Here is a 26,139-nt window from a genome sequence, read left to right on the forward strand (position 1 = left end):
TGGGTAATTCCTCTGTCAATAACATTTGGAGACCATGCTATACTGTACTGCAAGTAACTGGCATTGATTTTATTCACATATATCATTTTATGTATCAATTTTTCCCTCACTGTATTTTACTGGAGGAATAATCCTGCTGTACTTGGGAGTCTGTTCGCTGTAGTCGCAAGTGCTGCTGCCCCCACCATAAACACACTGGCTGATGTACTGCTGTCAATATTTACTCTGAATTAAATTTACCAGTTTGTCATTCTAATTTTCAGCAAACTCCAAACTGATTTGAAGACTACTAACATTGAAGAGATGAAGATTGCCACAGAGACATACTACGAGGAAGTAGGTTCGCAGTAGGGTCTTAGCTCTTTTTTGATAATTCATTGCTTATAGGACAGCAAGGGTCTTAGCTGAGAGTTTTCCAATTCACCCTCATTGTTCTTTCTGAGCTTTACTTTGTGATATTCTACTCTTTCATTGGTATTTTTACTGAATATTAAGAAACAACATTTTATGTGGTCGGATCCTTTAACAAATGGCTCTAAAAACCAACAAACCAAGCACTGGCCATTTCTAGAGGAATGAAATGAAAAGCAGGCAAGTTATGTTAAACTTATATGGAACCTTGGTTCGATCACACTTGGAATACGTGCTCAGTTCTGGTCTCCGTATTACAGAAAGGTTATTGAGGCACTGGAGAAAATGCAGAAAATAATTGCAAGGATAATACCCGAACTGAGATGTTATAACTATCAGGAAAGACTGAACAGGAATGGGTTTTTCATCTGGAAAAGAGAAGGCTAAGGGTGGACTTAATAAAGGACTTTAAAATTATGAAAGATAATTGGCAGGGTAAAGAAGATGTTCCCACTTGTGGGGGGATTAAAATTAGGGCTACCAAATATAAGATGATCCCTGTTAAACCCAGTCAAGAAGTCAGAAGCAATTTCTTTAGCTGGAGAGTGATGAGAATATGTGGAACTCACTATCATGTGGAGTACTCATTATTAGTACTATAACTTGCATTTATACAGTACCTTTAACATAACAAAACATCCCTAGCTGCTCCATGAGCATTATCAGTCAAAATTTGATACTAACCCACAGAAGGAAATATCAATTCAGTTAAGCTGAAGCTTGATCAACGACATAGGTTTTAAGGAGCATCTCGAAGGAGGAGAGAGTTGGAGACGTTTAGAGAGGAAAAAGTTGACGTGGCTTTGATGCAGGAAACTCATGTAGATGACGAAGAACATGAAAGTGAAGCAGGACTGGGTTGGGCAAATGATTTCTGCGTCATTTTCGACAAGTAGCCGAGGGGTTGTGATTTTGATTAATGAAAACATGCTAGTTAGACTTGAGAACTGTGTGAAGTATAAGGGGGGAAGGTGATCATTAAAGGAATGCTGCAAGTATTTCAATGATAAACGTGTGTGGCCCTCCAAATTGTTCTCCTGATTTTGTTATTAAAGCCTTAATGGATTTTGCTGAAATAGCATCAACAAATTCTTTCAAAGGAGGAGACTTCAACTGCCACCGAAATCCTTTGATAAACAAGCATCCCATAACTCCACGCACTCAACAGATGAAGGCATCAAGTATCTGTATGCAAGGAATTGGGATACTTGGATGTTTAGATGACATTACACTCTCAGGATAAAGAATTCACCTTTTTCTCTGCTCCCCATCAATGTAATACAAGAATTGATTATTTTTTCGCACCAAAAACAATGTTACATTCAGGGATTTCATGTTCTATAGGTAGTATTGTGATCTCTGATCATCCTCCTGTCTCCCTGGAATTTTCACTGAATATATTTACAATCTACATTATGGAGATTTAATGCATCTCTGCGAAAAGATCATGGCTGGGATTCTCCCAGCCCACTGCGCTGCTCGAGAAGCGCAGCGAGCTGGGAGACATCAGCAGGGGACTTGTAGTGGGACTTGCGACTGGCACCCGGCTGATCACAAGTCTCCCAGGCCCTTTTTTTCCATGTTATCAGCCCCGCGCCGGAAATCAATGCGGGGCTGATTACCATATGGAAATCGTCATTTCCCGTTTTCCCACCCATTGGGCACTTCGTTTTTTTTTGGGGAGAATCCCGGCCTAGAACTTTATTTTTTATTTCAAATACAAATTTGGCCTTATTTATTCAATCAATTCTCTTCCTGAATCCTGTATGGTTAACAGAAAGTGTAAAATGCTGGAGCAACAACGCCAGCCAAAAATAAAATTGGCCAAAACAGAAAAGAAGTATGGTCCTAGCTATTTAGTGCTGAAAGAAATGAGTGCAATCCAAACAGCACTGAACTCCTTGTTGACTCAACGTACTGAAAGGAGGATAAAAAATTTGCAAAGCAAATGATGAGTTTGGAAATAAACCAAGTAAATATTTAGCTCATACACACAAAAAACAAATTACTGCAGATGCTGGAATCTTAAACGAAAACAGAAAATGCTGGAGAATCTCAGCAAGTCTGATGGCACCTGTGGACCAAGAACAGAGCTAACGTTTCGAGTCTGGATGTCCCTCCATCAGAGCAGATATTTAGCTCCCTTTACAAAGAAGAAAGTAGACTCTCAGATTATTTCCTCTTCCAGATTCAAAGGGCAATAGGATGTTTAAGAGGCATTTAAAAGTTTTTATGTCAATTTGTATAAAACATGAGTCTAGAGATGATTAATGTGTATGAAATGATTTTTCTCTTCTTCTGAATTCCCAACAATTTCTGAAGACCAAAGGCCGATCTTAAATGCTCCCATTTCTAAGAGAGAATTATTTATCTGTATTGAGGGATCTTAAGTCTGGTAAGGCTTCGGGACCTGATGGTTTTGGGACTGAATTTTATAAGGAATTCAATGGCATGCTAATAGAACCTCTGATTAGTATGTATAACCATTCATCTGACACAGGATAGTTGCCTCAGTCACTTAGAAAAGTGAATATCTCTTTAATTTTTAAGACATGCAAGAGCCCAGAGGGATGTGCATCCTATAGACCAGTCTCAGTTTTAAATGTAGATTTGAAATTACTGTCTAAAATACAGGTGATATGTCGAGAAAATGTTCTTCCCCTGATTATCCAAGGTGATCACACTGGGTTTATAAGAAATTCATATTACAATGTCAGGAGATTATTAAATATCGTTTAGGTTTCTCAAAAACAAGTGATAACTTGGCGATTTCATTGGATGCAGAGAAAGCATTTGATCAGGTGGAATGGAATTATTTATTCTATGTGCTGTAGAAATTTGGGCTGAGGAGAATTTGTTATGTGGATACTAGTGCTTTATAAAAACACACTTGCAGCAGTTCTCATTAACAATTATGGTCTAATAATTTTAGCGGAGGACCAGGGACGGTTGCCTGCTATCTCCATTAATGTTTGCAATAGCTATTGAGCCCTAAGCTAAGGCAATTAAGCATAACCCTTCAGCATTTGGCTTGGCTAGTGGTGGCGGAAAGCAGCATAAGATTGCGTTATATGCTGATGATATGTTACTATTTTTGTCTAAGCTGGGAATCTCTGCTTCTGCTACTATTGACATCGTGGGTTGGTTTGGTTCCTTGGGTTACAAAATAAGTTTTGCTAAATCTGAGGCCATGCCATTGGGAAGGCTTAGGGCGAGACAACCTCCCCTTGCTCCCTTCTCCATCAGGTGGTCCCCTTCAGGGTTCACCTACTTGGGTATTTCTATTATCCCCTCTCCATCAGTTGTATAAGTCAAACTTTATCCTGTTACTCGCGTCAGTCGTCAATCTGGGTAAAGTCAACTTGTGTCAAAATTAAAAGCTATCATTTGTGCATACTTAAAGAGCTGGAAAAAATATTTGATATGACATTGGAGATGGATCCTGCGTTTCTGATTCTGGGACTTCCAGATAAATGGATAATTATTGTCAATAGAAATGGTTGCATAATATTCTAACATTTGCAGTGCGGAAAACTATTTTATGCTCTTGGATTAATGATAAGTCACCTTTGCAAAACACTTGGCACAAAATTATTATGGATTGTATCCCAGTGGAATTTCTAACTTGTATACTTCGATCTAAGCAGGACTCATTTCAAAAAAGACCTGATGGTTTTGGGAGTGAATTTTATAAGAAATTCAATGTCATGTTAATCGAACCTCTGATTAGTATGTATAACCATTCATTTGAAGCAGGATTGCTGCCGTAGTCACTTAGAAAAGGGAATATCTCTCATTTTGAAGACTGGCAAGAGTCTAGAGGAGTCTGCATCCTATAGACCAATCTCAGTATTAAATGTAGATTTGAAATGACTATCTAATATATTGGCGTTATACATCTATAAAGTGGGATCTGCGTCGCTGATGCTCTCTATCTATATCATGGCTGGGCAGGATAACACTGATTAAGATGAATGTATTACTAGGATGCTATCAATTTTACTTTCTGCTAAGGCCCTGAAGGAAATTAGTGCAGGGTTTAGCTCCTACAAATGGAACAAAAAGGGACCTCACTTTAAGGTAGCCAAATTACAACTTCTATGTTCAAAAGGGCTCTTAGTGTGCCAAATATGAAATTATATCAGCTAGCCTCTCATCTTAGATTTATATGAAAATGGATAAGAAGGGACCCCACTTCCATTTGGCTCGATATTGAAGCTGGTCAGTCTGAATCTCTTTACAAACTCTGCTGTTTCTGAGAGAATTTAAGACTGTACCAGATAAATGTGAGAATCCAATAATCACCAATACTCTGAGAGCTTGGAAGATGGTCCGTGATTCGGAGAGAAGATTTATGTAGACTTCTGCTCTCTCTCCCATAAAGGGCAAGCCAGATTTTCCTTCAGTTTTCATGGACCATGGTTTTGACATTTGGAGTGATAGGCAACTCACAAGATTGGGGGATCTGACAGAGAGGCCTCCTTGTTATCTTTTGAGTGACTGTGTCAACAATGTGTTATCCCAAAACATTCTTTCTGAGATACTTAGAACTTAGAGACTTTATTCTTAATAAAAGATCCCTGCACCTTAATGCCAGTGTTTCCCTGGTGGAAAAAATCTTACTGTTCACAGAACCAAAGTGATTAATTAGTAAGTTTTGTGACACACTGTGCTCTAGATCCAATACAAATATGTAAGAGGTACTGCGGATTTGGGAACGTGATCTCACGGTGAATATTGATGATGAGATCTGGGGCGGTTTCTGGGAGAATGCAAATAAAATCTTAGTCCGCAATATGACGAAGGAGACTCAACTAAAAATTCTACCATCTGTATATCACACACCAAACTTAAGACACAATATGGACCCCAACATATCGCTACTGTGCCAAAAATGTAAATTGGTAATAGGAGACTGCACTCACGGTGTCTCAACTTGTGTCAGAATTAAAAGCTATTGGTTGTGAATACTTAAAAAGCTGGAAAAAATATTGGATATGACCTTGGAGGTGGACCCTGGGTTTCTGATTCTGGGGCTTCCAGATAAATGGATAATTGATATCAATGAGAAAAGGTCGTATAATATTCTAACATTTGCAGCACAGAAAAATATTTTATGCTCATGGATTAATGAGCATGAGTCACTTTCTGTATAGAATTGGCACAAAATTATAATGAATTGTATCCCAATGAAATTTCTAATTTTGATCTAAGTTGGACTTATTCCAAAAAGTATGGGGCCCCTATCTTAAATATACAGTTTCCATAATGTCAGATTTATTCCTACAAGGCTTTCCATAGAGCATGCAGCACTATCTCCAACATAGTGTATGTGGGGGTGTGTGTCTCTTTTCAATTTCATTATCACATGTCTTTTTTCTCCCCACCCTGTTACTCGTTTTCTTTACTTTTCTTTTATGTGGACCACCGGGTTAGATGAACCAACTGTGTTGGTTTCCTTTTTCTATATGCGATGAAATGATTGTGCTGTACTGTACCAGTTTGAAGATTGTTAATGGAAAAACTCAAAAATATTTTCAAAAAGAGAGGAAAATAAGCACTGATTAGTGGATGCAACTGGGCTTGTGAGCATATATCACAGTATATTCACACGCATCAGAGATGGTGGGGGGGGGGCTGGGAGAGAGTTACTTAAAGGAGTCCTAATCACACAAGAAGACTTTTATAGGTTAATGTTTCTTTATGTTTAATACATGTTTTTCTTTTTTTAGATTCAAAGACTCCGACTTCTGTTAGCAGATAATGAGACAGCAGACAGAAAGTAAGCAGAAACACAAGTATTCAGAGTGAAAACAGGGAAGTGTAAGAAATACTCAGCAGGTCTGGCCACATTTGTAGAGTGAAACAGAGTTGAGAGACAGTAACTTCCCAGCTCCCCAATGTCAGATTGGGGGATTACCCAGAAAATGTGTTAGGGAATCCCATTCAGAAATTCCCAGATAAGGGTTTGCATGGCAAACTTCCTCTCGCCCTGCACCAGGAACCATCTGCAAATGCGATTAAAATTGAAAACTCCGAATGGTTCTGGCTGAGTTACACAAATAGTTAGCCAGAAAAAGTTAGAAGAATTGAAACCTCTTCTAACTTCTAAATCCTACCCACTTATCTTAGACACTTACCGTCTCCCTAGCCTGACAAGGACCTTTAAATTTCACGGGACCTTTAACTTACCTTGTTTATGGCAGCTAGTGCCATTAAAGAGAGGCATGTCCTCCTTCAACTCGACGGAACTGCACTTCGACGCTCGGTGTCAGGGACAGGCTACACTGCCTGTATCTTGCCCAGCCTCACAGGGAAGGTGGGGTGAGGAAGGCTCAGAGAAAAATTAACATAAGCAATTGGGCACGGAGTTGCAATCTGACACTGTGGCATCAGATTGTCACACCGACAAAGTTATGACCAAATGTTTCAAGTCGAATATGACTTCTTCAGGACCTCTATGTTCTAAAGAAGTCATATTTAACTTGAAATATTAACTTGTTTCCCTCTCCACTGATGACAAGCTGAGTATGTGCAGCATTTTATGTTCATATTTCAGATTTCCAGCTTCTGCAGTATTTTGCTTTTATATATTATTACCAAAACATTTGATTTGATTACTGGGGGAATCAGTGCCAGATTAGTCGGTGAAGGCAGTGTGTCAGTGATCCAGAAAGATCAGTCTGCGCTGAACTAACACATCTCAGCCATTGTGAAGCCACTCTTGGATCTCTGTTTTCTGGTAGCAGTAATTCAAATGATCCATTCCAGACAGAGAAAGTGCTGGACCTTGATGTCCTCCATAGTTAAAAGGCCTCCTGACACTGAATACCATGGGGATGCAGCAAAAATATGGAGAATTTCTGAAAGCGCTTTTTAGAAAAATAGCTTTAGGGCTTTCTCAACAACTTAAAGGAAGAACACACATTTATATAGAACCCCATTACATTCCTTGGGATGTCCCAAAGTACTTCATATCTATTGAATTAAGCTTTAAAATGCCTACTCTTGTTATGTAGACAAACAAATGAGCTGTTTTAGCTCCCACACATAGATAAGTGACCATTTCATCTATTTTTAATTAAATGGTTGAGGTAGAAACATAGAAAATAGAAGCAGGAGTAGGCCATTCAGCCCTCCAAACCTGCTCCACCATTCATTTTGATCATGGCTGCTCGTTGGCCAAGGCCACTGGAAGAACTCAATGTTCCTGTTCAAATAACACTATGGAGTTGTTCATATCCATTTTTTGTCTGGCTGTCATGGAATTTAAAACGAAAATGCATGGAATGTGAATGTCACTGGTTTGGCCAGCATTTATTGCTCATCCTTAATTGCCCTCAAGAATGGCAGCCTATAGCGAAGGGCCTTCCCTCCAACACAAAAGGAAGGTGGAAACAAAAAGACACAACTGCATGTTAACATTTGATTTATGACTCGTAATTAGTTCTGTTTCTTTTTCTGTTGCAGGTCAATAGCAGAGAGCAGAGAATCACAGAAACAACAGAAGATGCTCAACTCGACCATCCTCAGATTATCCAAAAGCCTCAAACACCTCCAAGAGGAGAATAAATCTTTGAAGGTTGACTTGGACTCTGGTGCATCCGGCACAGCCCAAGGTAGGCATTGTATGGCATTTTACTACTTCACCCAACCATCACCATATGAGCTTTCAATTCTTTTTATTGGTAGTTGCTAGCAAGGGCAGCATTTGTTGCCATTCCTAATTCCCTTGAACTGATTGGCAATTAAGAATCAACCACATTGCAGTGGGCGGCATTGTGGCACAGTGTTTCTCACAGCGCCAGAGACCCGGGTTCGATTCCAGCCTTGGGTGATTGTCTGTGTGGAGTTTACACGTTCTCCCCATGTCTGTGTGGGTTTCATCCAGGTATTTCAGTTTCCTCCCCTAGCCCACAAATGTGTAGGTTAAGTGGATTGGCCATGCTAAATTTCCCCTTAGTGTCCAAAGATGTGTGGTTTAGATGGATTAGCCATGGCAAATGTGTGGAGTTACAGGGTTAGGGTGGAGGAGAGGGCCTGGGTGGGATGCTCTTTGGATGGTTGGTGCAGACTCAATGGATTGAATGGCCTCCTTCTGCACTGTAGGCATTCTATGGATTCTATGGTTCTGGGGTCATATATAGGCCAGACCAGGTAAGGATGGCAGATTTCCATAATCAGATGGGTTTTTAGAACAGATTTTTCAAATTCAAGTTTCACCAACTACTGTGGTGGGATTTGAACCTGAGATCCGAGAGCAGTACCCTTGGTCTTTGGATTACTAGTTCAGTGACAATACCGCCACCACGTTCCTTACTTAGCACCCTAGCTCAAGCATTGTTTCTGCTGGTGTGAGTGATGTCCTTACAACCGGACAAGTGCAGGTTCATTTTCCACTTAGTGCTCCCCCTGTTGGCTCAGCTGTGCTGCATTGTTGGTGCTGGACTATAATGTATTTTGATCTGATATGATAATTCTCAACTCCACTTTCTCGCCTTATCCCCATAACCCTTGATTCCCTTACTGATTAAAAATCTGTCTATTTCAGCCTTGAACATACTTAACCCAGCCCCTACAGCCCTCTGCAATAAAGAGTTCCACGGATTAATTACCCTCTGAAAGAAGAAATTCCTCCTCTTCTCTGCCTCACTCTGAGATTATGCCTTCTGATCCTAGACTCTCCCACAATGAGAAACAACCCATCAGCATCTACCATGTCAAGCCATCTGGGAATCCCATTTATCTCAATAAGGTTACCTCTCATTCTTCTAAACTCCAATGAGTAGAGGCCCAACCTACTCAACCTCTCCTCAATAGAAAATCCCTCCATACCTGGATCAACCTAATGAACACTCTCTGGACTATGTCCAATGCCAGAATATCTTTCCTTAGATAAGGGGACCAAAACTGCACACGGTATTCCAGGTACAGTATTACTGCACCTGGAATACAGTGCCTTGTAAAATTTTAGCAAGATTTCTCTATTTTTATAATCCATTCCCTTTGAAATAAAGACAATTTTTCTACCATTCAATCAGATAATTCCATCCACAGAACTTGATTTTGTGTCTCTTGATCCCCTTGCTTAACAAAAACCAATCAATTTCATTTTAAAAAATTTTAATTGACCTTCAGCCTTATCATTTTTGGGAGAGGGTTCCGTACTAACAATGCGTTAGTGTAAATGGATGCTTCCTGACATCACACCTGAATATCCTAGTTCTCATTTAAAGTTATGTTCCCGTGTTCTAAATTCCCCACCAGAGAAAATAGTTGCAATTTATCTACGTTATCAAATCCTTTAATCATCTTAAACAGCTCTTAATTTTCTATATTCGGGGAAATACAAGCCTAGCCTATGCAAACCTGCATATAATTATGTAGAATTTACAGCACAAAAACATGTTATTCAGTCCAACTGGCCTGTGTCAATGCTTGTGCTCCACATGGGCCTCCTTCCACCCTCTTCATCTGATCTCATCAGCATATTCTTCTATTTCTTTCTTCTTCATGTATTTGGTTGGGGGGCATGCCTTATGAGGATAGGTTGAGTGAGCTCGGCCGTTTCTCCTTGGAGAGACGAAGGATGAGGGGTGACCTGATAGAGGTGTATAAGATGTTGAGAGGTATTGATCGAGTGGACAGTCAGAGGCTTTTTCCTAGGGCTGAAATGGTTGCCACAAGAGGACACAGGTTTAAGGTGCTGGGTAGTAGGTACAGAGGAGATGTCAGGGGTAAGTTTTTCACTCAGAGGGTGGTGGATGCGTGGAATGGGCTGCCAGCAACGGTGGTGGAGGCGGATTCGATCGGGTCTTTTAAGAGACTTTTAGATAAGTAAATGGAACTTAGTAAGATAGAGGGTTATAGGTAAGCCTAGTAATCGCTAAGGTAGGGACATGTTCGGCACAACTTTGTGGGCCGTCTGATACATCTAATTGGGAATTTAGGACATTCTTCACCAATAGAGTGATTAGAATAAAGCATACTCTATCATGTATATGGATTGCGCTGTAGTTTTTCTATGTTTCTATTTAGCTAGATTTGCCTTAAATACTTCTATGCTATTTGCATCAACCACTCCTCATGATAGAGTATGCTTTATTCTAATCACTCTATTGGTGAAGAGTGTCCTAAATTCCCAATTAGATGTATCAGTCATTATCTTGTATTAAGATCCCTAGTTTTGGTATCCTGTACAAGTTGGACCATCTTCTCTATGCCTAGCCGATCAAATCCTTTCATGATCTGAAAAACTCTCTGATGTCACCCCTCAGTCTTCTCTTTTCTAGAGAAAATAGCCCCTGCTGTTACAAGGATGATACCAGAATTGAGAGGCTGTCACTGTTAGGAAAGACTGAACAAGCTGGAGCTCTTTTCTCTCTGCGCTGTGCAATATCAAACATGAATGTGTGAATACGTACTATTAAGTTCCTGTAACTGCTTTTCAATCCTTTAAACTTTTGTTATCAATGTCATGCACCCCCACAAAGTATTTCTGTCAATCTCTATATATGTTCCCTTTCAGGTTATAACGAGTGGAGCAAACAGAGACTGGTAAGGAGGGTTGTGGAGCTGGAGAAGGTGAGTGCAGCATGGTTAAGGATTCTGGGAGAGTCAGTGACATTTAAAGCATAAATGTATTACTGAGGGAGAAGGTACCAACTGCCAGTGATACCACTTATTTCTTGAATTTCACAGAAAGTCAGCGATCAGGAATTACCCATCTCGCCATCCAGGGCAAATAGCAGAACCACTGAGCGAAAGCACCCACAGGCTAAATGCGCCATGGACCAAACACAGCAACAAGAGGAGCAGCATGTCGACCAACAACAGGAGTGTGACCGCCTTCGGGAACTAGTGAAAAAATTGAAGGAGGACCGCAGCCATCTGCAGAATAAACTAGCCACCAGGGAGTGAGTATCTTGGAGAAAGAGACCATTCCACAGACCTGAGCACAATACCTAGGCTGTGACAATCCCAGTACAATACTGAGGGAGTGCTGCACTATCAGAATAGTGGGTGTTGATTTAACATTTCTTCTGAAAAATGGCACCTCTGATAATGCAGCACTCCCTCAGTGCTGTACTGTACAGCAAATGCATTCTCCCTGGTGTTCTGGCTGTTATATTCAAGAAATCAATGAAGGATAGAACTGGAGCCAATCTTTACTCAGTCTAGCATTAATTTACAGAGTGGAACAGTATAAACATACACCTCTTAACTTAATTATACTCTGTTTCTGTGAGTATCTTGTTATATCAAGTGAAACCCCAATTAATGCCCTTCATTGACATATATATGACACAATTAATACGGGTAAACACTTATCCTTCATCCATCATATGGGCGGCACGGTAGCACAATGGTTAGCACTGCTGCTTCACAGCTCCAGGGACCTGGGTTCGGTTCCCGGCTTGGGTCACTGTCTGTGTGGAGTTTGCACATTCTCCTCGTGTCTGCGTGGGTTTCCTCCGGGTACTCCGGTTTCCTCCCACAGTCCAAAGATGTGCGGGTTAGGTTGATTGGCCATGCTAAAAAATTGCCCCTTAGTGTCCCGGGATGTGTAGGTTAGAGGGATTAGTGGGTAAATATGTAGGGATATGGGGGAAGGGCCTGGGTGGGATTGTGGTCGGTGCAGACTCGATGGGCCGAATGGCCTCTTTCTGTACTGTAGGGATTCTATTCTATTCTATGAAAACACCTAGAAGAGCATACTGGGGCTATTTTCCCAGCCTGCTGCACTGCTTTAGCAGTGCAATGGGCCAGGAGACATCAGCGGAGGCTGTTTAGTGGGCTGTCCGCTGATGTCACGCGTCTCCAGGCCCCAGAATTCCCAGAAATCGGTGTGGATTTAAATATTGAAATTGCTATTTCCATCTTATTAACGGGCCCGGGCCTGAAGTCTCTGGACCCGTTAGTGGTTCACTCCAGCGGGGTTTACAACAGCCCCCCATTAACAGGGAAGTGGCAGCCCGACCCCGCTGGAGTGAAGGGAGGCCATGAGGCCCCGTGGAGGTCAAGGGTAAGGAGGGGTGCCCCGGGCACTGCCAGCCTGGCCCTGGCACTGTCCATGGGGCAATGTGGCAATGCCCAGGGGGCACCTTGGTACTGCCCACCAAGCATTGGGCAATGCCAAGAGGGCGGGTCCAGAGGGGGTGGCGGGGCCTGTTATGGGGGCAGGGCCTGTGGGGATGGGGGTCCCACTGCCACTCGGCATAGTAATCCATGGCAGAGGGAAGGAAGGGGCTGATCAGAGCTGGTCATCAGGGGGTGGGTGGTGGGATGGCTGTCGGGGCTGCAGGGGGGCCAGCAATCGGAGGGGTTGGGGATCTGTGTGGCAGCAATGGGGTTTGCTGTGCTGGCCGGCGATCGAGAGGCCAGCAGTGCGGAGCTACTGTGCATGCGCCGATCTCTGCAGTGGCCTGCTCAGCGCTATGCTGCCGGCCTCTTCAGCGGGAAAAGGCCCCGTCCCCGGATTTTCCACCTGAATCTCCCTGAGGCACTCTGTGATGCACAGAGTGTGGGAGATTGATTTTGAAAATCCGGCTAAAAAAAACAGTGGGTGTTACTCTCGTTTTTAACGTAAATTTGGCACTTAGAATTTTTTTGGGAGAATCCCGGCCATTATCTGGTTATTATGCTGCTTACGGCTGTGGCAAATTAGCTGCCATGCTGCCTACATTACACTCCAAAAAGTAACTCATTGGCTGTTAAATGCTTTGGGATGACATGAGGTCATAAAAGAAATATAAATTTTTTAAAATGTATAACGCAGTTGGTGAATTTCCACGCATTTTCCTTGGGGATTGGAGGAATGGGGGTGTTATGAAAAACACTTGGGAGTGGGATAATTGGTTTATTTTCTCCTCCCCAATCAACCAACTCAGTATTTGTCTGTTTCCATCCCTTTGGACTGGATTCAAAGCCATTACCAAAAGATGTGAGGACTTCATTTGAAGCAGGGCTGCTGCCACAGTTGCTTCGTGAAGTGAATATCTCCTTAATTTTGAAGGCAGGCAAGAATCCTGAAGAGTGTGCATCCTCTCTGCTGAATGTAGATTTGAAATTGCCTTCCAAGGTGTTGGTGTTGCGCCCAGAAAGAATCCTCCCCTTGATCATCCGGGATGATCAGACTGGGTTCATAAAGGACCGGAATTCATGCAACAACATCAGGAGGTTATTCAATATCATTAAGGTCTTTCAAAAGCAGGCATTAAATAGTTCAGTGATCTCGTTAAATGCAGAGAAATCTTTTAACCAGGTAGAATGGAATTGCATATTCTATATGTTGCAGAAGTTTGGGTTGGGAGGGGAGGTTATTAAGTGGATACAAGCACTTTATAAAAATCCACTGGCGGCAGCTCTTATTAACGGGTATCAATCTGATAATTTTAGTCTTCAGCAAGGGACTAGGCAGGGCTTCCCTTTATCTCCATTATTATTTATCTTAGTTACTTAGCCCCTTGCAGAGGCAATTTAGACAAGATCCTTTGGTATTCAATGGAGGAAAGCAACAGAAGGGACACAATTTTCCCAGCCCGCTGCCCAAGTAGCGCAGCGGGCCAGGAAACGTCAGTGGGGGGGCCAGTAGCAGGGGTCGTGACTTTCCCCGGCTCCTTTTTTCAACGTAATCAGCCTTGCGCTGGAAATCAGGGCGGCACGGTAGCGCAGTGGTTAGCACTGCTGCTTCACAGCTCCAGGGTCCTGGTTTCGATTCCCAGCTCGGGTCACTGTCTGTGTGGAGTTTGCACGTTCTCCTCGTGTCTGCGTGGGTTTCCTCCGGGTGCTCCGGTTTCCTCCCACAGTCCAAAGATGTGCGGGTTAGGTTGATTGGCCAGGTTAAAAATTGCCCCTTAGAATCCTAAAATGTGTAGGTTAGAGGGATTAGCGGGTAAATATGTGGGGGTAGGGCCTGGGTGGGATTGTGGTCGGTGCAGACTCGATGGGTCGAATGGCCTCCTTCTGCACTGTAGGGTTTCTATGATGATTTCTAGAGGCTGATTACCATATGGAAGTTGGCATTTCCATATCATTAGTGAGCCTGGGACTGTGTCGTTAGGGCTCGCTAATGTCTACCCCCCACCGGGAGAGGTTCCCACCACTGAGGATTAAAGCTGGTCCCCATCAACGGGAACCAGGTGCGATTCCCCCCACTGGTGGGGACAGAGGCCATTGAGGCCCCTCCGGGAAGTCGGGGCAAAGGGGTGCCCTTGGGCAATGCTAGACTGGCACCCTGGCACTGTCCACCAGACTCTGGGCAGTGCAAAGGGGGTGGGGCCTGAGGGGGCAAGGTCTACTGTGGGCAGGCTGATTGGTGATGGTGGGAGGGGACCTGCTGTGCACTCGGCATATGGGATCGGCGGGAGAGGGAATGAGGTGGGCAGTCGGGGCTGTCCATGGGGGAGGGGGGGTTTTGGGGGGCATCAGGCTGGCCATGGTTGTGGGGGAGGGGTCAGGGCTGACATCAGGCAGCAGACAACGTGGGCCAGTGCACAAGCGCCGATCCCACTACTGACAGATCGACGCATGCACAGTGGCCTGCTCAGCACACTGATGACAGACTTTTGAGTGGGATGAGGCCGCCACCGTCCCCGCCTCACTGGCGGACTCTGTGGAGCACAGAGTGCCAGAAATCCATCTCACTAAGTATACCCAAAATCGGGCGGGAAAATCTCCTGTTTTCCCGCCACTTAGATTTTTTTTGAGAAACTGCCCCCCCCCCCCCCAGACCACTCTCTAGTGGATGACGTTGCTATTTGTATCCAAGTCGAATGTTTCTGTTCCTGCTATTATCGATGTTATTTGTCGATTTGGCCTCCTTATGCTATAAAATCAATTTTATGACATCCGAAGCTATGTCTCTGGGAAGTCTTAGATAGAGACTTATTTCACTTTGAGATGGTTCCCCTCAGGGTTTATTTATCTGGGTATTTTTGTTATCCCCCTCTTTCAGAGACAGAGGTATGGGGCAAACTCCACCCCCCCTACCCCCCACCCTCCTTACTTCTGTTAATCAAGTGGGACCTACATCATTGATCCTCCTTGCTGAAATCGTGGATGGGTGGATGGCACTGATTAAGATGAATGTGCTGCCTAGGTTGTTATATCCTTTACAGATTCTGCAAATCTTGCTTTCTGCTAAGGTCCAAAAGTTCTTTTATATGGAACAAAAAGAAACCTTGCTTCAAATTAGCCAAACTTCCCAGTTCAAAGGTGGGGGGGGGGGGGGGGGGGGCGCGTTAAGGGTGTCGAATATTAAAATGTATCAGTTAGCCTCTCATCTTTGATTCTTATGAGAGTGGGTTAGAGGGGACCCTTCCACCATTTGGCTTAGTATTGAAACTAGCTGGTCTATGTACTTCTTAAAGGCCCTGTTGTTTCTTCGGGACTTCAAGGCTGTGCCTATCTAGTGTGAATATCCTACAATAATTAATACTCTGAGAGCATGGAGGATGGTACATGAGCTGGAAGGGAGATCTGATTTAACTTCCGTTCTCCCCCATTTAGGGCAGTCCAGATTTTCGCCAGGTCTCACGGACCGTGGTTTTGATATCTCGAGCGATGGAGGTCTTTGTAGGCTGGGTGACATGTTTAATGGTGCTTCTTTGTTATCTTTTGAGCAACTATGTCAACAATTTGATATCCCAAGCTGCTCTTTTTTCAAATAACTGAGAGACTTTATCCTTAAAAGACATCTCTGCATCTTAATTCTAAAGTCTCCCAGGTGGAAACTACACACGTTGTTTTTGGTCCTGTGTCAAAATTAAAACCTACTGGTCTGGCATATTTAAATAGCTTGAGAAGATATTTGATAGGGCCTTGGAATTTGATCCTTTATTTTTAGTTCTGGAGCTCCCAGATAAAAAGATAATTGACATTAATGAAAAAAGGCTGTATAATATCCTAACATTTGCAGCATAGAAGAATATCTTCTGCCCCTGGATTAGCAATGAATCTCCTTCAGTTCAGAATTGGCATAGAATTATCATGGAATGTATCCCAATGCATCTAATCCAAATTGGATGCATTCCCAAAAGCATTGGGCCCCTATCTCAAATATATAGGTTCCGTAATATCTGACTAGCCCCTGCAAGGTTTTCCATAAGCTATGTGGTTCAGCCTTTAACATGCTGCATGTGAGGGTGCGCACCATTTTGCCATGTTTTCATAGATGTTTCTGCTTTTCCCATCGAAATGGGTATAATGAACAAGCTGAACCAACTATATTGGTGTCCTCCTGTCTTTTTCTGTACTCGTATATGGACAAATAATCATCCTGTACTGTACCAGGTTTGATGATATGTTGTGTTATTTGTAAAAATGGATAAACTGCAATAAAAATATATTTTTAAAAAGATGCGAGGACAGTGTAATCCGACCTACTGTGTTTGTACTTCCTACTGAATCCCAGCCATTTATTTGCTCTGCAGTACTGAAGTGAAGCAACTGATTCAAGAAAAGTCAGATATGGAAAAAGAGCTGCAGAGACTTGGGGCAACTCGAGCTGATAAACCCCCAGAGGAATACAGGTGAGTGCTCTCTTTTAAACAGCATCTTTCTAATTTAGGATATCCTTTAATGAATTCCCATTAATTGAGTACATTCAACCAGAAGCTCCTGTTAGGAACATAGGAATTGTTAGATGATAAATCTACCTAGTCTGCCATTATCCTGGTAGCCTCATGATACAATGATAATGGAGTTCATTTTATCGTAGAATCATAAAACACAGGTGGCTATTAAGTTCATTGTGCCTCTGTTGGCGCCAATTAGCCCAATTTCCTTGTTTTCTTCTCATAACCCCAAAAAATGTTCCATTCAAGTATTTATCCAACTTCCTTTGAAAATTATTATTGACTCTACTTTACTTTAGGGATTCCGGATCATAGTAACTCACTACATAAAAATATTCTTCACTTCTCTCTTCTGGTCCTGATTGTGGAATAATTACAACAACCAATCTCTATTTATTAGTCTACTAAGACTAAGATATGAGGTGAGGAAATGCCCAGTGATGGAGAGCTTTGAGAACCATTGGTCCTGTTCCTTCCAAACTTGTGACACATTCCAGACATCTGAATTCAAATTACTTATATTCTTATCCCAAAATATTATTTTCTGTAAGAAACCTCATTTGTATTTGAATGAGTCAATACTACCTGTTTTCATTCTCTCTTGTTCCTCCCAATCTGCTTTAAGGCTAGCTCCCATTCTAAGCATGCTTATACCATGGGATTAGATTATTGTCCAATTCCCAATCTCCCCCCATGCAATTTTTTTTTCTTAGTGTGACATGGGTGTCGCTGGCTGGCCAGCATTTATTGCCCAACCCAGTTGCCCTTGACCCGAGTGGCTTGCTAGACCATTTCAGAGGCAGTTAAGAGTCAACCACATTGCTGTGGCTCTGGAATCACATGTAGGCCAGACCAGGCGAGGATGGCAGATTTCCTTCTCTAAAGGACATTAGTGAACCAGATAGGTTTTTCCGACAATCAATAATGGTTTCATGGTCATCAGAAGATTCTTAATTCCAGATATGTTTTATTGAATTCAAATTCCACCATCTGTCGTGACGGGATTCAAACCCAGGTCCCCAGAACATTAGCTGAGTTTCTGGATTAATGGTCTAGCGATAATACCACTAGGCAATTGCCTCCCCCGAGGCAATGTGCAGAATGCCGAACCAGTCTTAGCGCTAAGAAAGGGGACCTGTGCATGCATTGGATAACAAGATTTAGTCAACACGGAGGCCAAAGCCAGCTTATTCCATAAATATTTTGGAGCAAAGCCATGCAGCAAGCCCCTGCAAATACAGTCATCTTATAGAAAGATCATTAAATCAGTTTTTCCTGAGGGCCTCTTCTAGACAAGAAAAAGGAGTGAGCTGAATGGTAATCCAGAGTTATACTAAACCTGGGATTGTAATCACTGAATATTCAATTTTAATCTCCTATTGCAATGGGAGTGAAAACTTGATCTGTCCTGTGCTGCAGGAGGGAAATCTGCTCTCTGACAGAAAAAGTAAAGCAATTGGAAGCAGAGCTGGAAGTTCATCGAAGAATGAAACTGCACCGCAATGACCTTGTTCAGGTAAAAATGGAAAGTGGGTTCCTAGCTAAGTGGGAATGGAATGACGGTGATAGGAAGTATATTTCTAATGGCATCCATCATGACAGCAGGATGTTCCAAAATGCTTTATAGCCAATGAAGTACTTTTGAACTATGTGAAGTTCTTGGGACAGAAGCTGTTATATATTCAGCCAGGAACATTTAGAATTAGAACTTCACAAGCTGTTAAACATAAATCCTTTATTATCTCTTCCTAACAGATTCCCTCTGCTGTTACATGTCTGTATGGTAACCTCCAGTGGAGAAAATGCATAATGCAATTTTCAATGTACTATAAAGTATAGTCACTGCTGTAATGTAGAAAACTTGGCAGTGTAGAAGATGCCTGCTGACTAACTCAGCTTATAGCACGTGTACTCATAAATCTCAGCATCATTAATCCTGATGCGCACAAGAGAGAGAAAAATGATGAAAGCGGGTTTGACTGGATATATAATGGTTGGCACATCACCCTGACCTCTCAAACTTGATGTAACACTTTCTAAAGCTTTTAATTTGATCTAATGCCAAGTATTTTTTTGTAACAAAGCGATCTTGCGAAAGACAGATAAATACAGATGTATGCTACATTGGACTTTGTATGTCACTGAATTTAAGTCTGTAGAAATTAACAATTCTGTCACTTTTATTATTAACAATTAGGTACACAATGCAAGCAATCAGTCCATTGTGAGTTTGACCAAGGATCATCGGTCCACCCGGGCCACTTCTGCAAGTTACAGTCAGCGAAAACAGGAGGGCGGCAAAGAACAAGCAGCAAAAACAATCCAAAAGCACTGGCGCCAATATCGGAATCAGGTATAGACAGATCACAGACAAGGGGGGGTCTGATAGCTCTCATCAACAGAGCTATGGTATGAAGGAGAATATAACTGGATCAATCCCTCTTGTCTCAGTCTCTCAGATTTCCAAAGATGGACAAGTTCCACTGAGCTAACGATTCGTAGCTGGATTGTACCAACCACATTATTTCAGGCAAGGCAAGGAAAAGATGAGCTGGGCAACATTTTACTTTCTCAGTTCAGCCCCAACTGAATTAAAAAACATAAGTCCAAAACTTAAAGCTCATTCCTGACATGTGGGCTGGAATTCTCCCATCCTGCCCACAAATTGGAATTTTAGCGGGCGGGCTGCGGACAATGTGAAACCCCATTGATAGTCAGGTGGGAATTTACAGCTTTTTGACCAGCGCGGCCGGAGAATTCCGCCCATGATTTCCAGTAAATGACTAGCCTTTGCCTTTAAAGCAATTCTTTTCTCCCCATCAATTAAAATAATTGCAGCACAGACAAGCAAACTCTTCCCCCCAAGCACCATGCTGGTCAGGTGATTTCTTGAAAATACATTGTTGCTCCCAGTCCAATGGTGGACTTATGACCTGTTTGAAAAAAAATCCAAATGTCCAAATAATTCCCAATTTCAAAAGAAAAATGCACTTATGAAGATATAGGACGGAATTTTACGGCCGCTTTATGCCCATTTTGCAGCAGGAAAATGTCATAAAATTGGACATAAAGCAATGATTGGCTCCGGTTTTTGTGACTGGCGCGATTTTACGACACCCTGGTGCGGTTGGCCTCTCGTCGGAAATGAGTGAGAGGCTGATTAATTTATTTAAATTTATTAAAATAGTGATTTGCATGTGTTTAGTGAGCACGGCGCTCAATCATCTGGGCTCACTTGCCTTTATGGCCTTGCCAAGAGAGGTTCTCTCTGGTGAGGAAAACGCCTGCTCTCCATCAATGGGGAAAGTCACGTTGGCCTCACCAATGGAACCGGAGGCCATTGAGGCCCCCAGCGAGACTGAGTGCAAAGTGGGGGTGCCCTTGGGCAATGCTAAACTGGCAGTGCCACCCTGGCACCTGGGCAGTGCCAAGGGGCGGGGTCTGTGGGTGGCAGTGCCAGGGGCTGATGGGGCCGGGGCCTGTGGGGCAGGCCAATGGGTGTGGGACCTGTAGGGGAGGGGGTGTCTGCTGCCGCTCTGCATGTGATCGGTTGGGGAGGGCAGTGAGTGGGGGAGGGCAGCGGGGCCACGATCGTTGGGGGGAAGGAGAGGGTCCACGATTGGTCTGGACAGTGGAGCCACGATCGATCTGGGTGGCGGGGGAGCAGCAGGACTTGCATCTCGGGCCGTGGGTCCCCGCGATTGCGGGAGGGGGTTTCTGCTTGAAGCTGCCTGCCTTTGCAGGGGTCTGACAGCCCTTTGTCTGTCTGTCAGACCCCTGCTACGGTTAATGCACATGTGCAGCATCAGAGGTCTGCACATGCGCAATGCCTTCCTCTACAGGCTGTCTGGTGAGTTAAGCCCCGCCCTCAGTCTCTCTGGCTAGAAACTGACCTGCCCATCTTTTTAGAGACAGAGTGCATACGATTAGGCGTGAAAACCTGCCCAAAAAAACAGATCTGGAACTCTCCCATTTTCAGACAAGCTGGGCATTTAAAAAAAACTCATAAAATTCCACCCATAGTTTCCCAACACTGATGATGTTGATTGAGAAATCAATGGTGACCAGGAAACCAAGTAAACATGCCTTCTCTCCTTCGAATAAGATCTTTTTCATCTATATGAGAGAAGAGATATAACCGTGGTTTAATGTCTCATCTGAAAAACTGATCTCTGGAAATGCAGCACTTCCCCCAAAGTTTCATTGAAGTTTTATGCTCAAGTCTTGGACTGTGGCTTGGAGCCACAAACCTCTGACTTAGAGGCACATCTGCTACCCACTGAGTCAAGCTGACAGTATGGGGGAAGGACATCATAATCCTGAGTTCTGATAGTCCAATTAAATAACTAATAGCTTTCTGAGTGTAATTCTTCATGACAGAGGAAGATAAAATTAAAACAAATTGTGCTGAATTGAGTGGTACTTCTACCACTATTGGAAAGTCTTTTCCTCAGTGTTTTCCAGGAATGATAAGCTATAACAATCAGGAAAGACTGAACATGTTGCGGCTCATCCCTCTGGAAAAGAGAGGGCTGAGAGATGACTTAATAGAGATTTTTCAAATTATCAAATGGTTTATTAGGGAGCTGTGGTGATGTTTTCACTTGTGCAGAATTTGGAAACTTTACAGTAAATCTACTCTGTATTTTTAATTAAGAATCTCAAAGCATAGACGTGGTTCATCCTTATGGATCTCTGAATAGGATGCAGCGTTACGTTACTTGCTGATTCTATCTTTCACAGCTTAGAACAATTGTATCTTGATGTTTAACATTTGACAGTGATGGTTATCATTGCAATGAGGGCATCAGGCACATTGTGATAGTTATGGATGAAGTATTTTTGGGAAGCTGCTAGTTTTGAGAACAGTTTGGCCCACTTTATAATTATAAGCAAGTTTCAATTATGCCCTTTTTTCCCCTTTTCTTCTTTATAGAAAGAAGATGCAGACATGGAGGAGGTAAGTATGACTCCATGTGAAATAGTGAACAATATATCAAGTAATGTCAAAACTTGTAACTTGGCAAAGTGGTAAGATAATAAAACTTCAAAACCCTCCACTTCCCTTTGTCTGAGAATTTTTACACAAAATTCAGGTATTTAGTATCAATGAAAGTGACAGATGTCAAGTGATACTAAATCCCTCACTCTGCTCTGAACTCCATGTGTCACGTCAGGTATCATGGCGGAGTCACAATGTGCAGCACCACATAGCAGTAGAACATATGTCTGATCCTGTACCCAGCTGAGCTCCTAATTTAAGCCTTGCGTCTACAAAGAGGCACCAAGTGGAGTCCATCCGTTCCCTACAAGGAAAGAAAGTCTCAGTACAAGAATGTAAAGCCACTTTTAATATATTTAATGATCCAGCCTCTTCTGTTCTCTGTGGAAGAGAATTCCACAGACTAATGAGCAAACAAATGATCCTCATCTCAGTCTTAAATGCGAGACCTCTAATTTTTAAACCGTGTCCCCTAGTCCTAGACTCTCTATCAAAGAGGGAATCACCCTCTTGGCATCCATGTCAAGTCCCCTCAAGATATTGTTTATTTCAATAAGATCCATCTTGTTCGTACTTCTAAAGTCCCATGGATATAGGTTCAACCTTTCAAGAGTAGACAATGCAAACACATGGTCTCCTTCAACCCTTAGCTGATCCAGAGTGGAAAACCTTTACTCTGTCACGGGTGTTAGTTTTGTGGAAACCAAGAAAATTAAATAAAGTGAATGATTCTGAAATCAAAGTCGGATATTTAATTTTGTACAAAATAATTGGTCCGCAGAAAGATTTATCATTCCCATGTAGCATGGACAAAATCACATGATGATCATTTTTTTTTCAAGGAGTCATTGCACAGCCCAGTATAAAATCATCCAAAACTATTGGCATCAGGTCTGTTTTATACTGGAAAAGGTAAATTTGTTTGCTCCCGAGGCCGGTTTAACCTCATTTGAATTCTTCTAGCGTAGTTGCCTTAAAGATACCTTTACAAAGAACAGTACAGCACAGGAACAGACCTTTCAGCCCTCCAAGCCTGTGCCTATCATGATGCCCCAACTAAACTTAAAAGAAACCTGCCCTTACTCGGTCTGTATCCCTCTTTTCCCTCCCTATTCTTGTACCCATCCAGATGCCTCTTAAATGTTGCTAATGTGCCTGCTTCCACCACCTCCTCTGATAGTGCATTCCAGGCACCCACCACTCTCTGCGTGAAAAACTTCCCCCGCACACCTCCCTTAAACTTTTCTCCCCTCACCTTGAACCTGTGCCCCTTGTAACTGTCACTTCCACCCTAGGAAAAAGCCTCTGACTATCCACCCATCTATGCCTCTCATAATTTTGTAGACCTCTATCAGGTCTCCCCTCAGTCTCTGTTTTCCAGTGAAATCAACCCTCGTTTATTCAACCTCTCCTCATAGTCAACACCCTCGAGACCAGGCAACATCCTGGTGAACCTTCTTTGCACTCTCTCCAAAGCTTCCACGTCCTTCTGGTAATGTGGTGACTAGAACTGTATACAATGCTCCAAATGCGATCAAACCAAGGTTTTATATACCTGATTTCCCAACTCTTGTACTCAGTGCCCCGGCTGATGAAGGCAAACAAGCCATATGCCTTCTTAAAAACCTTGGCCACCTGTGTTGCTACTTTTAGGGACCGGTGGACCTGCACACCAGATCCCTCTGTATGTTTATATTCTTAAGGGTCCTGCCATTTACAGTATAATTCATTCCTAAATTTGATCCTCCAAAATGCACCACCTCACATTTGTCCAGATTAAACTCCATCCATTTCTGTGCCCAAGTCTCCAATCTATCTATATCCTGTTGTATCCTCTGACAATCCTTGGCACTATCAGCAACTCCACCAATCTTCGTGTCATCCACAAACTTACTAATCAGACCATCCACATTTTCCTTCAGATCAGTTATATATATGACAAACAACAGAGGTCCCAGCACTGATCCCTGTGGAACACCACAAGCTACAGATTTCCATTTTAAAAAAACACCCCTCCACCTCTACTCTCTGTCTTCTAATACCTTCCAAGAACCAACATTAAATGAACAGAAGTACCAATTTACTCAAGCACGGTGACATAAACATTGGTTGCAGAAATTAAGATATAGATCAGCAATGATCGAATTGAATGATTAAATTGAATCCACATCCTGGGGGTTACGTTGACCAGAAATTGAACTGGACCAAACATATAAATACTGTGGCTACATGAGCAGGTCAGAGGCTAAGAATCATGTGGCAAGTAACTCACCTCCTGATTCCCCAAAGCTGTCCACTATCTACAAGGCACAAGTCAGGAGTGTGAAGGAATACTCTCCATTTGCCTGGATGAGTGCAGCTCCAACAATACTCAGGAAGCTTGACACCATCCAGGCCAAAGAAGCCTGTTTGATTGGCACACCATCCACAAATATTCACTCCCTCCACCGCCAATGCACAGTGGCAGCAATGTGTACCATTTATAAGATACATTTCAGGAAATCACCAAGGGTCCTTAGCACCTTCCAAACCCACAACTACTACCATCTAGCAGGGCAAGGGCAGCAGATATATAAGAACATCACCACCTGGAAGTTCCCCTCCAAGCCATTCACCATCTTGACTTGGAATTATATCGCTGGTCCTTTATTGTTGCTGAGTCAAAATCCTGGAGCTCCCTAAGAGCACAGTAGGTGTACCTACACAAGATGGACAACAGCAGTTCAAGAGGGCAGCTCTTCAGCACCTTCAAGAGCAATTAGGAATGGACAATAAATGCTGGCCTAGCCAGCAAAGCCCACATCCCTTGAATTAATTTTCAATAATGTGGCGCGACAGGCTTGAGGGGCAGTATGGCTTAATCCTGTCCTTTTGTGAACTTCCATTGTTTTGGAACTGAATGTGGAGCTTACATCATCAAAATGTTTAACCACTCACATTATATAAGGGTGAGTGGATTTATAGATCAGGATACAAAACTTTACCTTGCAGCTGACGCATGCTTTACCCATGGTGCAAGTGCTTAAAACCAAATGTTCATGAAATGTCCTGTATTAAGACAGTATCCAAGATCAAAGAACCAGATTATCCATTAAAACCAGCCAAAGTGGACGTTCTGTGTGGTTCTGCTTGAAAGTGGACCTGAATCTTGCTGAAATCAACATTCTACCCTTCTGGTTTCACTTATAGGCAATTACTGTGATACAAGCATCTGCACGAGGGCATTTAGCACGGAAGAAGCTGGAGGGCACACATCCTGCAAGTCTGAAGAAAATGTCTGTTGCCTCCCCTCAGCAGAATAAGGTAGTTAGCATCTTCCAAGAATTTTCACAATCGTACTGTCTTAATCAGACCTATTAACATGAGAAGAATATTCCTGCCTTCATTGTTGCAGACCTTACCATTAGTATAAAATCTAAAGGAACTAATCTTAATACTGTTTTCTAAATTCCAATGAGAAATGAGTTTGTGCAGTCTCAACTCAGGATCTCGCAAACACTTTGTAATCAATGGGATTACTTTCTGAAGTGCAGTCACTGCAGTTATACAGACAAACACAGCTGCCAATTTGTGCACAGGAATGTCTTACACACAGTATTGAATGACCAGATAATCTCTTATTGATGGTGTTGATCAGGAGAACTTGTACTTGGATCAAAACCATGGGCTTTTATTTGTCCACCTGAGCAAGCATATGGCATCTGTGTTTAGTGTCTCTTCTGAAGGATGACAAGTTTAAGTTTATTTATTAGTGCCACAAGTAGACTTACTGCAATGAAGTTAGTGAAAATCCCCTAGTCGCCACACTCCGGCGCCTTTTCAGGTACACTAAGGGAAAATTTGGCATGGCCAATGCACCTAAACAGCATGTCTTTTGGACTGTGGGAGGAAACCAGAGCACCCAGAGGAAACCCATGCAGACTCCGCACAAACAGTGACCCAGGCTGGGAATTGAACCCGGGTCCCTGGCACTGTGAGGCAGCAGTGCGAGGCAGCAGTGCTAACCACTGTGCCACCGTAACAGTTTAGCATATCCTCATTGTTCAACTGAAGCACAGCCTAGATTTTGTGGTCAAATCCTGAGCGGGCTTGAACCCACTACCTTCCAACTCAGTTGAGAGTGCTACTAATAAAACAAAGGCTTGCATA

General features: G+C 42.8%; 1 protein-coding gene across 1 annotated transcript in view; it reads left to right on the forward strand.

Moving 5' to 3' along the window:
• Nucleotides 1-26,139, forward strand: part of iqce (IQ motif containing E) — an 84,151-nt gene that overhangs the window by 43,119 nt on the left and 14,893 nt on the right. Inside the window, exons 10-19 of the mRNA XM_078239866.1 lie at nucleotides 264-336; nucleotides 6,144-6,193; nucleotides 7,882-8,030; nucleotides 10,940-10,995; nucleotides 11,113-11,327; nucleotides 16,845-16,943; nucleotides 18,408-18,504; nucleotides 19,186-19,341; nucleotides 21,925-21,948; nucleotides 25,180-25,293. Of these exons, the coding sequence (XP_078095992.1) occupies nucleotides 264-336; nucleotides 6,144-6,193; nucleotides 7,882-8,030; nucleotides 10,940-10,995; nucleotides 11,113-11,327; nucleotides 16,845-16,943; nucleotides 18,408-18,504; nucleotides 19,186-19,341; nucleotides 21,925-21,948; nucleotides 25,180-25,293 (1,033 nt within the window). The remainder of the gene's footprint in view (nucleotides 1-263; nucleotides 337-6,143; nucleotides 6,194-7,881; nucleotides 8,031-10,939; nucleotides 10,996-11,112; nucleotides 11,328-16,844; nucleotides 16,944-18,407; nucleotides 18,505-19,185; nucleotides 19,342-21,924; nucleotides 21,949-25,179; nucleotides 25,294-26,139) is intronic.

This window comes from Mustelus asterias, chromosome 23, assembly GCF_964213995.1.
Source record: "Mustelus asterias chromosome 23, sMusAst1.hap1.1, whole genome shotgun sequence".
Taxonomy (NCBI): Eukaryota; Metazoa; Chordata; class Chondrichthyes; order Carcharhiniformes; family Triakidae; genus Mustelus; species Mustelus asterias.